At 39.5% G+C, this 14,249-nt stretch overlaps 1 protein-coding gene across 6 annotated transcripts in view; it reads right to left on the reverse strand.

Moving 5' to 3' along the window:
- Window positions 1-1,391: 1,391 nt before the first annotated feature.
- Window positions 1,392-14,249, reverse strand: part of STOX2 (storkhead box 2) — a 70,709-nt gene continuing 57,851 nt past the window's right edge. For all 6 annotated transcript variants that reach the window (XM_040063848.2, XM_040063849.1, XM_040063854.1 and 3 more), the window contains 2 exons: window positions 11,764-14,029; window positions 1,392-7,092 (listed from right to left, as the gene is read on the reverse strand). In XM_040063848.2, coding sequence (XP_039919782.1) covers window positions 6,897-7,092; window positions 11,764-14,029 — 2,462 coding nt within the window. In that variant the 3' untranslated portion in view covers window positions 1,392-6,896. The remainder of the gene's footprint in view (window positions 7,093-11,763; window positions 14,030-14,249) is intronic.

Here is a 14,249-nt window from a genome sequence, read left to right on the forward strand (position 1 = left end):
AAAATCTGGAGAGATCTTTCAAAAAAGTTATCTTCCGGATGTAAGATATCTGTAGATACAGAGGGATGTAAATCTACTCAGTGCTCTCAGCACAAATGTGTGACCTAACAGCAAAAGTATCTCTTGAGCCAAACAGTGGCCCTGGACATTTTCAGTATGTTACAGACCATGTTTACCAACAAGATGTCACTTGTTCAAGATCTTCAGTTTACCTGTCAGCAGAGTAAGTATGAAGAGAATTCAAGCCAGGCTTGTAAGCAAATTTTAAAGTGCAAGGCGTGGTAAGTTTGGACAACAGTAGCTTCTTTCTAGGTAATTAATTTCTAGGTAATTAATGCCTAATTTAGCACCTAAAATACAAGCACATCATAAGGAGAGAAACAAAAACAAAGCGCTCTGTGAGGGGGAAATAGTGCTTTTCCATTAATATGGAGAAAGGCCATATTACTGGAAAAGGCCTTGAAAGTCTGAGTCTGCCAAAACCCAAAATTGACTTAGCCTGTGCAAAGCACTAGGTCAGTGCTGGCATAATGCCCTAACCAAAGCCTGTCTGGTTTTGGAATTTTTTTCACCCCTGTAATTCAAAACATGTAATTTCATGAAGATGGATTACAGTGGAAGCAGATGGATAAAGGGGAATGAGCTAACACTAGGAACAGCGTAGTGTATGCACCACTAGCAGATTGACAAGCCAAGGTGCTTAAGACAGCACCTACTTCCAGGAGATGCTCCTTTGTTTTTAATCTTATAAATGAAAATTCTCATAGCTGACTTTGGCAAACAGCGGTTCTCATGGTACAGCTCTGGCAAATCTCCTGGACCCTAAATTTCCTCCAAACCTTCTTCCAGGTGGTGGTAGAGGGTTGTAAAATGGCACTTGCATGTTACATTGTCCACCTGGGCCTTTCCAATCAGCAGCTATCAGTTTTCTTGCAGAATGTGAAAAAAACTCCTTGCTAGAACCCTCTCTCTTGGGTGTGCACCAGGTCCTCCTTTAGCTCATGAGGATGGAGAGGAGAGGAAAAGAGGGACCTGACACCTGTTGCCCTTGGCATCAGGAGGTCATAATGGACTTCTCATTTCCTGGAGCTTGGGTGCATCTCAGCTGGGCACTCACATTCAGTGGAGATCACACTCCCACTGCAGCTGTCAACTTCATGTCCAGTCCAAGCCAGAAAAAAAGGTGTATTTTCTCCCTTGCACTCTTAATGGCCCCAAGAGCTTTTATAAAGCATAGGGAAACACAGTGAGTTTTTACAGTGTTTGTTTATCTGAGATTTCTGGTTTGCTGTGTAAGGTTTCCTAAGCAAGGGAGAGAAACAGCATGTTAAATGGAAATATACTTATATTCTCTAAAAACCACTGTGAGTGCAAAGAATCCACTTAGAACATATAACCAAATGTTATTTAATATCTTAAAAAGTAACACAATCCAAAATGGATATTTCACACAACACTACATAAACAACATGAACACAATATTACCATATGGAGGGACTTTCAAATATAGACTTACAAAAATCCCTGTCCTTTTTTTTCCTTTAAATTATTATACTAAGCATGACAAGTAATCATCATTTACAATATGGTACACTGACACAATAAAAACCATGTTACAAATGTGCTGTTATAAATCAGTAACGTTAGGGAAGACATTTCATGAACTGCAATTATTTCATATGAAATACTATACAATATAAACAGAACATCCATCTTGGATGACCTTTACAGCAACCAGAGACCAAGTAATTTTTTAATTTTTTTTTTTCAGTGCAAACACATTTATACAAGGCAGTCTTGGCTGCAAAACTCCCTTCTAACATACAGTAAGTCCCACTTGCATTTATTAACTCATTTAAACCTAATGCAACAGCCACATTCAGTCACTCACAGAAAATTACCTGCAGAATTATGATCCCTTTAAACTTAAAATCTCCTCCGCACATAAAAGTAACATCTGTGCCAATTACTCCAAGGGCCCTTTCATACTTCTGGACGGGTATCCTTTGGGTGGCTCTAACCGCTAACAACGCGAGCGCAGTGCGCCACATGGTAAATCACCCCTCCGAGGCGGGGCCCGCTGGCGGCTGTCACGGATCCCAGCTGGGTGGCTGTGCTTTTCAGCAGGGATTTGGCCCAGGCTGCCCTTCCAGAGCCAGGTGCGTGGCCTTCTGCTCCTTCTCTGCGTCTAGTGGCTGGGGCAGGGGGAGGAACACGGAAACCCTCAGCTCGGAACTGAGCTTCAATGGAGTTAACGACCCATTCCCATCTCTCTCAGATCCTCGGAGATCAGGGGAGTTATGCCAGATTTACACTCGCATAACTGAAACCAACGTTTAGAGCGCCACTATAAAAGAAGTGTGATAGTCCCGTTTTCTTCTAGCACCAGCTTGGCTTTTGGTGGGTTCGCCGCATGTGTCTCATGCAGTAATGATGCACTTTACTTATGCTGGGGGGAACATTTTAGATATATAGCCTTTTTTTTAAAGAATTTTGTAAAAAATAGAACTTTTCTCTCTAATACTGTACAGTTTTCTTCAGAAGAGCAAAGAGAATTGTAAACTGTAGGTATGACACCAGATTAGGAGTGCTATTTGCTTTCTCAGCACAGCAATTTGAACAATTGTGTTGGGAAAAGCACTAGAAAATGTATTGTAAAACAAATTTTTAATTAACATGACTGTTGCTAAAACCACTGCTGCCAGTACTCGTATGACTGCAAACTTGTTTTTGGAACTGCTAATCTAAGAGTTTCTGCAGGGCTGTAAAGTAGTTTCTTACTTAAACAAACTGAATATGTCAAAAGAATAATTTCAGAATATAAACATTAAACACTTTGGTTAACTGTTTAACTTACTTCAGTAACTTCAAAAAAGCAACTGTTAATAAGTTAGTCTGCAGACTCTTAGCCCTTGCTTTTTCCAATAGACCTGGAGAAAAAGTAGGGTCAGTGAACTCTGCCTACCTCACAGCCAAGCGCTTGGAGATCCTCACGCAAAAAGGTGTGATTTAAGTGCAAAGTATTATCTGTGTTCATGATGGCCTCTGAATACTGGTTTGTTTGTTCTCTTTCTTAACAATGACTACTGCTGGCAAGCACTTAGGCCACAGTTTTCATTAAAATATTTGTTTTCCAATACATTTTTATTTTTTAAAGTTGAGTGAACGTTGTTTCGCATATAACAGTCATTTTACAGTGGTGCTGGGAGTCAAATGGCTAATGATTTCTTCTAAATTTTAACTGAAATACTTAAAATGGCAAAATTAGCTCAACTGATGATTGTATATTAATTTGCATCAGAATAATGGTACTAGGTTTGCTGAAAGGTGTTCATAAACCGGGATTTGTATATAAAATGCGATCTGCTTAGGTTCAGCTGCCACTTTCTTCCTTTGGTTTTTTGAAAAATCTTTCCTCCCTCTTGAAAGGTGGCTTGTTGCAGCTGGCTACTTTTCAAAAGCCAGCTTAATTTTTCTTGGAAACTGGCCCATGTTCCTTGAACAATAGGCACATAGCTCAAGTAGGGACCCTAATACTGCTCCCAGCAACGTCAGTTAAAGGCTGTTGGTAATTTCTATAGGAGCGAAAGTTTTAGATGCACACAATCTAGAGACCAGAGTGCGTATCATTAAAGGAAGAGCTGTTTTAACACCCTTGCCAGTTCAGAGAAACCATGACGTACTAATGTTGACAAAGATGGAGGCAGAATAGGGCCCCAAGTATCTGAAGGCTGCCAAGAAAATACCCAGAGTGTCTTCTGTTAAACCCCAAACTGTCAATCATATTTCAGAGACTGTAGATGTTTCTAATTTGCTAAATTACAAATACATTTTCAAGTTCTATCAGGCAGAAATTTTAGCAGTAACTGGGGAGAGGATGTAAGGTTTCAGCCTCCCTTTCACTTTTATCCCAATTATGCAGCCTTGTCAAAGTCTTTAAGTGACTCATCTGAAAGTCATCTTTTTAACATTGTAGAAGGAAATTGTGGCAATGGAAACATGATGACTTCATATGCAAGCTTTGACACATAAGAGAACGCCATGACCTAATGCTTCAAAGTTTCTAACCTTGCTTTGTACAATACACTTTTCATGTTGCTGCATTTCATCAAATTCATGGAGGTAGTTATATGTGTAAAAAAAATTACCATAAAAGTAACATGTTGTATTATAATAATACATATTAAGTGTGCAAAATGCCGACAGATTTGTGTTGACCCTTTACAGTTGAACACAACACAGATTCAACCTAATCTAACTCTGTAAACCTTTAAATTGATACATTAGAAGAATGATAGATAAGCAACCACATAATACAAGGCTATGATTTCATCAAAGGATTAGGGTGACATAAAGCACTCAAGCTCCACTCTCGTGGTTTTGTTACCAGAACCTCAAGATGGAATTTTCTTATTTTCCATTGTTGATTTTAAAAGGGAAAAAAAAAAAATTCAAGACTAGAACGTTTCTATTTGAAACTTCTGTTTACATTCCATATTCCAAGAGTCACATTAATATTGGTACAGTGCCATGTCAACATTAATATGACATTTATGTTGTCTGCTGGTCTCTGGGAACTTTAGGAAATAACATACTATACAGTTTATAGGTACGTACTATCACATTTTGTTGGAGTTACGTCTTCTGTTCAACCAGCTGCCTGCACAAATTCTGATTAGCTTATGACAAACAATTATTTCCCCAAAGGTGAAACCTGTTTCTGCTCTTCACATTTTATACTGCCATTAGTACTTCAGATCATCACTGTAATTTTTTTTTTACCATTTTGACATTTTTATTTACTGAATTGACACATATTACTGATGTCAGAGCTCATCTCAGAAACAAAATCACAGTCAGCCACTGCATAGTATATGACAATTCCCCACAAAAACTCTGACTCTACAGTTTGCATGGAATAAGTACGGCTGGAGTTACATATCGAATAATAAGATGCATCATGCAAAGCATTATATGGTAATTAGAGCACATCTTGGAAGGTATGATAAGGCAGAAGGCTAAAGGCCAAGTGACTTTGATAACCAACCAAAAGCACAATAATTTCCTTTATGTGCACCGAAAGGTCTTATTGCTCCTATGAAATGGAAATTATACACTGAAATCAATGAAAACAGATCTGTGCATTGACTGGGTATTCTTGACAGAAGTGGAAACTGATTGTGTCCAGAGTTCAAAAGCTATTTTATAAGTAAATGAACTATATCCGATTGTAACATAAGGCTGAATCATCAGTAAAGACTTCTGATGACCATAGAGAACATAAGTGAAGCTCGAATGACTTTGTATACAGAGTAATAAATGTCACCAGAACCTGATGAAAATACTGGCTTTTAATATGTACAGTTGGGTTTCATACCTGTGTACTACAAGAGCTAGACGGGGTAAATGTCCCTTTTCTATGAAACAATTTGGGCTGTTGCACATTTTAGTATCTTTGTTATTCTTCCACCAATTTGTCTGTTCTGATAAAATAAGTCAGTTTGTTGCACTACCAGGTTGCATGAGTAACAGAGCAGAATGTGACCCTATACCTAAAATTACTCTTGGAGTTTAACTATCTGTAGAATTTACTCTGCAGTAATTAGCATAGTACTAATTACACTGGAGTAACAGTTTAGGGAGTGCAATTAGAATGTACCATGCCTGCAGGACTCAGATTTCTACTGCAAACCAAGTGGACACATTGAATTTCTAGAAACCAGACATGTCCATAAAATGCTAAATTGCAAATAACATCCACTGAATAAAAAGGCCAGAAGTTTATAATTCTCTAAATTTTGTTCTCTGATAATCATTACACTGTATGCTATTTTTAATAGCCTAATTTAGGCACTCTATTTAATAAGCTACATAAAATAGATTTATGTCCTTCCACTAGAAAGAAATCAATTCTTCAGGCCATACTTGTCATTTATATCATAAAGGATATTTTTGTTCCAAGAAATTAGCTATCCTGATTCCTATATTAATGGCAAGTTGCAATACCAGAAGTGACACTAGAATTAGATTATCTTTTTAAAATAAGTGAATTATACTGAAGACATTTAATATATTTTGTGTCACTCCACACTGTGGCTCCATGACAGTTACATCTTTCCCTTCCCTCCCCACTCCCCCCATCTATGCAAAGGCCCACGTCCTCACTGGTGACTATGGAAAGTCAAGTACCAAGTCCCATTAAGTAAACATCTCTCCTATTTTTGAAACAAAAGGAGGAGCCGCCTTTCTTCCCACCCTAGAAACCCTGCATTCCTAGGAAAAAAGCAAATCAAAACAAACCCCAAACCTCCTTTTACTTGCTTAACCAGGTATTTGTAAAATTGTGTCACCAAAATGCACACTGAAAATGACTGATTAGTATTAATAATTCGCATATAGAGCTGAGGTCATGACTTGTCATGTTTGGCATTGTTTTTCCTCATGGTGATCCTGGCTGGTTACTTTCAGCAGTGGCTCAGTTTTTGAAGAAAAAAATTATGAACTCTGCAGTAGAGTTTAGCCTCTGACCAGGGGCATCACACATCTGTGGCATTTTTTTAAATGAAGTTGGCAACTGCATGGACATTGAAAATGCAGATTACACTTACAGTGTCTAGACTTTCATATATGTGCTCAGTTACAATTAAGTGAAGCAAAAAGTGTACATAGTATCCCTACTGCTATTCTGTTGCTACAGAGCCGCAAATGTGAAAAGCAATACCTTGAAATAAAGACTTCTTTGTTGCCCCTAGTCTACATTGCAGCACAGTTTAAGTGAACACTAAAACTGTGGTTGAGATGCTTGTTTTATTTTTCCCCAAAGATGTAAACATCAGTCCCAGTGTCGTAAACTTTGCTGTATAGGATGAGACAGACGATCTGAGGCAGGCTGACTATCAGACACTAGTGACAGAAGCTTGCAGGCAGTTACCAGGTTTCTGCAGTTTCTCAGCTTCACTCGTGGGTGGGTCTGCCGTGGCTCGGAAGTTGAACGTTGGGCCTGCGCCACCGTGTGCAGGGCTCAGAGCAGGGTTCTGACGTCTGTTGCTTTCAACAATACTTGAAGTGTTGGATGCCAGGCTCTCACGAGTACTGGAATGGAAAAGAAATATATATACACACTCATCTATGACATGCCTATCTATCTTTCGACCAGACAGGAAGGGAGAACAGAGTGTTTTATGATAGGTTTCCTGTGTTTGTATGTAATGTCACATCAATGAATCATCTCATTTTGACAGTACACATACGTTCCTCCAAAATGCATCCCAGAGGTGCTCAGCAGTCATCATACCGTAACACAGGTATAGCACTAAGCACAGCTGAAACTGTCACACAAACTGTAAACTGAACCAGTATCAAGCATCTGGATTTTTCACTCAAGGAAATAGCTTCCATCTTGCACTTGGAACATGCTAGTTTTCTTTCCTGACTGGTGCAGTTTTGCACAAAGTAGCTTCATCAAACTAGCTGTGTGACTAGGCAGAGTTAGGACAGCAATCATATAATACAGCATCCTCTATTCTCTCCTCTTCTACCGATGTTTTTGTACACAAAATATTAAATAAAAGTTTTACATTACATTAAACTCACGATGTTTCTAAACGCAACACTTCAATTTTGCTTTGCAGCTGAGATGATTGAAACTTACCAAGACAATGAGACAACTGCCTGGTCTGTGACCTTGCCCTGGACAACAACTAGTGCTGCTATTTTATTCAGAAAATGTACATTGTTCCTATAGTTCTAACATATCATTTAACCACAAGAGTGACAGGACACTTAACACTTCGAAAGATTAAGTCTTTTAATGATACATTTAATTATGAATGCAGGGAAGCTTGTATTTTAGTCTACAGATTTTAAGAAGCTCAGCCATGGCATGCTAAGGCTACTTTTACCAGTGCTACTGTTTTTGCTGTCTTTATGCTATTAAATAATTTTTGATCGCTAAATGTGTGCCTGCTCAGGAACAGATTTGCTTTCAAACATCCATGCGGCCCCCCCGGTCATGTATCTTTTACCTGTACCCTACTTTTTTGTAAAATGACATCACCACTTGGTATGGAGATGTCGATGAATACATTTAGAGGACTCAATGCAGTTATTAAATAAGCACTATAAATAAGGATACTAATGGCAAAATCTTCATAGTCAGTTCAAAGTCAACCTAAATTTACCTGCTACTGAAAGGGGTAGCTCTTGCCTGCCTTGTGTGGACCTCACCCTGCCCCGTGTTTCTGCTGCTTCCCTGATTAAACTTTGCGGGCATCTAGACAGATCAGGGACCACTCTAGTTAAATACTAGCCCTAAGAAAAAAAAATATTAGTGCTAGCATCAAGGGAAGAGTAGGAATACACAGCTTTAGATGTGGCAGGGGAGAAATGTGTCAGTGTACGGCACAGGGGAACAAAATACCACTTTTCCTAGTCATAAGGCAGATTTAAATAACCTTAAACTGACTGAGACTGAAAAATCAATGAGGCTTTTAGGAAAACTCTCATAGATCTTTTAAACTGGTCAAAATGGATGGTACTGATATTCTTCTGCCAATGATTGTTTTATTGTCCATTGTTCCTCAGAGCTTTGATGGGTGACACACATAGGAAATGATTCCTGTGAGCTGCAATGATGTATGGTGCACTTCTCTTGCTTATTTTTTTTCTTCTCCCTCTGCGTTTTAATGAAAATAGATGCAAATCTTAATTTTCAGAGATGATTTAGTATTGCATCATTCTTTATGGGACCACCAATTCCAGATCTTCAGACATGCTCAACCATGCTATTACAAACTGACCATTACAACATGTATACACAAAAGCTGCATTGAAAATTATGCATGCAGAGTAATGCCAAAATTAGCTTTCTTTAGGTGACAAAGGAGCAATAGTATTATATAAGCCCTAAAAATAAAGGAATATAATTAATCTTGACAGCTGACATTTACTATATATAACTTGTATAAAAGCAATGCACAAAATATTATGAGGCTTTTTTCCCCAATGGCGATTAATATGTTCACACGTTTTGTACACAAATACTTTGGAAGTCAAATGACCATTGCAAATTTCTTTAACTGCAGCCATTTCTTTCTAATTTTTTTTTTTAATATCCTTTTTTCAATTTATCAGACTTGAAAAATATTTTTTTTCTTTTCTAGTGTGAAATTGGTAATTTTGATTCCCCAAACAATGTCACATACTTCAGTTTGAATGAAAAGGTACCACCCCACCTCAGGAAGCAGAGTTACATCATCAGTGGAGGCTAGAAGAATACACCTGAGGAACATCACTATATGCACAACCTGTTCTTATATTCTTCCCATGGCATCTGCTAAAGGACACTGTCACACCTAGCTGAATCTTACCAGATGGACACTGGATGGCTATTTTGTATTTCCTGGAAAGGGGCTGTGGAGTACATTTTTTGTTGTAAGGTAGGATAATAATAACAACATGGTACTTTTAGCCAAAGGGCTGAATTCACCCTCAGCTCAATTTGGTTTTGGAGACTTATACCAAAAAGTGATCCAAACTCAGCAAAATCATCAAATTTAATCATTTTGATGCAAAGATGATGAAAAGGCTTTGAAATACCCAGACTATATGCCAGTCTCACAAAACAAAATACCCTACAGACCGTTTTGGTTTGGTTTTTTTTTAAGCTTACTTTATGTGGCCTTGCCAAAAATAGTATTTGTTAATAAGTAAACAGTAAAAATAATAAAAAAATAGGATGTGTGGAACACAAACATAATTAAAGGTTGCTCAGCTGTTTCTCTTTTGATTTAAACCAAGTGGTACAGCAGCACTAAATCCAGTATGCTCACCACATCCTGTTCTCTTGCTAGCTAAGTTTAATATAAACAGAAATTTTAGCTTTTGTGTAAATAATTAGGGAAGAAAATGTCTGTCATTGCATTAATCAGAAACAAAAGTTTGATACTCAACTAGCTTACAAAACAGTAGTCCAAGAACTGATTTTTAATCCAGCCAATATCCTATCCTGGAGGTGAGTCCCATGCTTTGCGGAGTGAGACACGCTGAGCAAGAAGCAAACACCACAACAAATTCTCTCACAAAAACTGATTGCAAGTATATCACTTCAACTACTGGAAGAGATCACATTTAAAAAAGATAAGTGCAAACAGTTTAATACAACAGTTCTATGTGAGAAAAATGTCAGGCATCTGCAGAACAATCAATAACATAAATTTAAAGCATTCTCAAGCTTCTTTTTTAGAGTGGACTCAGTGTTAGTGGTATGATTTACTCGTATTATTTTTTAGGTTTTTTACTCAGAAAAACGATACATTCACTAGAAGCCTGCTCTAGTTCGACACATCACTGCAATTTGCATCAGGCTCACTGATTTCTGTCTTGTCACTAACATAAGTGGGAGCAACTATCAAATCCAAAGGAATTTTTTTGAGAGTGATAGGATTTCAACTGAAAATGAAATTTAGTCCTGTGTAGAAACAGGAAATCCTTCACAAGCCTTTCTGAGAGCCTTTGCTAAAGATGCAAAAAAAATATATACTTCTGAGGAACAAGAACACCATTTACAGGGGAAAATAAAAATGTGACAAAAAACCAAACAAAAAAACCCCATTTTTTTCACATAATACAAAATCAGTCTTGGAGGCTTTATTTTTAAACACAGGTAATAAATAATTTAAGCTGAAGTAAGCCACTCAAAGAGAACTACTACTGCAAATTATTTCTTTGTTCTTAGAGTCATTGTTCTGAACTCTGATGAGTTGCTATGCAGGCCAAACAAAACTGGTCATGCTCCATTCCATCAAGGACCTAGGACTGCCAAAGGTGAGACAGGCAAAGAAGAAGGCTGGCATAAAGGATTCTTAACTTGGAAATGAACTTGTGAAACCTCCAGGGCAGGGAATGCACGAAAAACTCTCTCCTCCCTGCATCTGTAAGACTTGCAGCATACTGAGACTTCCACAATGCCTGAAATCCGTGGAAGAGTAATTACTAACCAGCACCACCATATGCAAACATCTGGACTCTTTTCCCAAGTATCTCAGACAATGCACCTCTCTCTCAGCAGTGTTAAGTCACACCTGAAGTTCAACACATACTGAGCACTTTTAACCTGTAGGGGGAGTGGCTAGGAGTGTAGTGTAGGAGTCTCACCAGTTTGGAATGGTGACTAGATAACACTTTCAAAATTTTTGAAGACAACAAACAAGAAAGCCCAAACACAAAACAACAGAATTCATTTTTCTTTTTGTCTGAGCCAAAGATTTGTCTGAGCCACCTGGTCATCCCTAGTCTTTCCATTAGTCTTGATGATGGTATCTTAGATGGGAAGGGAAGGGAAGGGAAGGGGAAGGGGAAGGGGAAGGGAAGGGGAAGGGGAAGGGGAAGGGGAAGGGGAAGGGGAAGGGGAAGGGGAAGGGGAAGGGGAAGGGGAAGGGGATGCAGAAGCTCATCTCTTTTGTTCTAAAAGCAAACACAAGTTTAATACAGAAAAAAAAAAAAAAAGGATACAGGGAGGTGTTCATCCAACAGAAAATGAACTAATACAGAGTCAATGCCGCAAATGGTCATTTGTTTCTTACTGTGTGGTGGGAAACCCACACATCTGAAGAGAGGATTCCAGAGCTGTAGAAAAAAACACTGCCTGAAAACGTGTGAAATTTTTTAATGCAGACCCACATTCTGTCACCAATATCACACACCCATAAAACCATAAATGGAACTTTCTAGTCTGTAAAGCTGCAATGAATGTGACAGTCCTACCGTGGAGAGTTGAACCCGCTGTCCACAGTAATGCTGCTGCTGTCCATGCTGTCCAGGCGGGCTGAGTGGGTAGCTCTCTGGTTGTTGCTATTTTCTGTTTCCTTCGGGGTGAGAAGAGTAAGATTCTTCTCAAACTTTCGCTGTAGATCCCTTTCCTTTTCTCTCTCTAGGAGCCATTGCATTGTACCAACATCATCCCTGTTCTTTTCCTCCTCGGCATTTTTGTTGGTTCCTTCCTCTGAGTCATCATCATCAGATACGTTGTAATAGTCAAAAGAGGCCTCTTGGTTCCCGGTTGTGTCTTGCTGTCTCTGAGAAACAGGCATGACTTGTGTGACTGAGGTTACCATCGCTTGTTCAAGTTTCTCACATCTGACGGGCAATGTGTCAGAGGGGGTCTTTTGATGGGGCTTTAGCAGAGGTGTGTTAGACTTATGATAACTATTCACAGGAAGAGTGTTGTGCAGAGGCTTAAAGAGTGTGTCTTTGCTAAATATTTCTTTCCTTTTATCAAGGCTGCTTGATTCAGTGCTATGGTGTTGAACCAGCCGCCCGTTAGCAATCACCTCTGGAGTTTGGCTAGAAATCACTGAACCACTGCTTGGGCCCTTTGGGGACTCCTCCTTGTGCACCCCAGGCTCCCTAGCAATATGTTGAGACTGTCTTTCTGTGGGAGTCATTTTTTTTAGCCCGTCTGTCCCTGTTAGTGTATCATGATCCTCTTTATTCTTTCCCAGTGGTGAAGGAGCAGTAAGCACCGTCTCACTGGATGTGTTGCACTGAAAATAGTCATCAACTGCAGATTTTGTTGTGCAGGAGTTGAGCTCGCTATATGGTGGCAAATTCTCTGTAGGCTTGCCTTGTTCCAATAGGCTACAAGAACTGGGGGTTTCTACACTGCCACCGGCTATTTCAGGGATGCAAGTCTCTTTGTAGCTTGCAGATGAAATCAGAGCCCTTTGATGACCGAGTGACTGAGATGGCCTTAAGGTACTATCATCAATGTAGGTTTGGCTAGTTGTTTGGTCATCTGGGCTACAGCCTTCACCTATATCTTCAGGTGTGCCTAAAGTAGCTGAGCCCAGAGGTCCCTTGGAGTTATCCATGGATCTAGACCTTTCTTTAGCTTTACTGGACCGCTCATTCCTTGATCTTCTATCCTGTGTATGGCTGTGGCTCCGATGGACCTTGGAGTGGGAGCTTCCCCTGGAAGGTTCAGGGAAAGGCATTTCAGTTCTTCTTTTGGCCAGTTCACCAGACACATCCCACTCTGGTGTCATGGGAAAGTGAGATTCAATCATGTTAGGATTGCTGTGCATTATATAATTATCTCCCTTGTGTTCTATTATAAAACAGCCTTCCCGTGGGGATCGAGTCAAGGGATCATAGAACTCATACTCCCTTTCAGCAGGTATATCCAAATGAGAGCCATCTGATGGGTCTCCTTTGGACACCCGGGTCTTGCTGTGTGACCTCGATTTCCCATGAGACTTTCTGTGATTCCTGCTCTTTTTACTTCGACCACTGTGGTGAGCTGAAGACCCAGCTTTGCTTCGTTGAGCTTTTTCTTCTTCAAGTTTCTTCATTAGTGCAGTGTGTCTCATGACATTTTCCACAGTCAAGTCGGGGTTAATGCGCCTAATTATCTCCATTTCTACCTCCCTAGGTATAGTGGTAGGGGTGTCCTCATCCCTTAGGGGCCACTCCTCTGGAGGAAACTGGGCAGAGAAATTTGCCAACTGTTTGGTCTTATCTTTCTTAAAACTTAATCGGAATAATTTGAGTCCAAATTTCTTAGACTGCTTTTCTACATCCTTAGGCTTTGTGAGCGTCTCTGATTTATATGAAAAATTGACAGTACTTTTACTTTTCTCAGTAGGTGGGACCTGACATAATGAAGGAGGACAGTATGAGTCTTTACAGTCTTTTGCTGATTTCCTCTGTAGGGTAGAGGCATGCATGCTGTGCATGTCTTCTCTGCAACAATGGCAGGAGTCGCAGTGGTTTTTGGGTAGTGTTCGGTCCCTGACACAACCCGAGGCGGAGGGAGTTATAGTTCCTTGTTGTGGAGAGGTACATTGAGACCTGTCAGGTATCCTCTCATCCAAATGGTACCATTTACTGTTAGTTCTTATGAGAGATGGTGTTATAAAGTAAGTCTGTGGGGTTACAATGAAATAACCATCCGGAGTTGGGTATATTTTCCTCTCCCGTACAAGCATATTCAAAGTATGTCGAAGGATTTCTGGACTGGGTGTTGGAACTCCTAGAAATAACAGTAAACACATATCAGGAAGTGCATAAAACTGTGTATGACTCTCTGGTTTCCCCCTCCCCAACAAAAAGCTACTTTTTCCAATGTGCAAGCTGGAATATACTGAACAAACAACTCCAGTAAAGCATTTGTTAGGCATGCTCTTCTCTGTTTATTTCTCCACTTCAGATAATATCAATTATTGATTAAATAGTAGGCCATTAATAAAGTG

This window comes from Hirundo rustica, chromosome 5 (assembly GCF_015227805.2).
Source record: "Hirundo rustica isolate bHirRus1 chromosome 5, bHirRus1.pri.v3, whole genome shotgun sequence".
Lineage (NCBI taxonomy): Eukaryota > Metazoa > Chordata > Aves > Passeriformes > Hirundinidae > Hirundo > Hirundo rustica.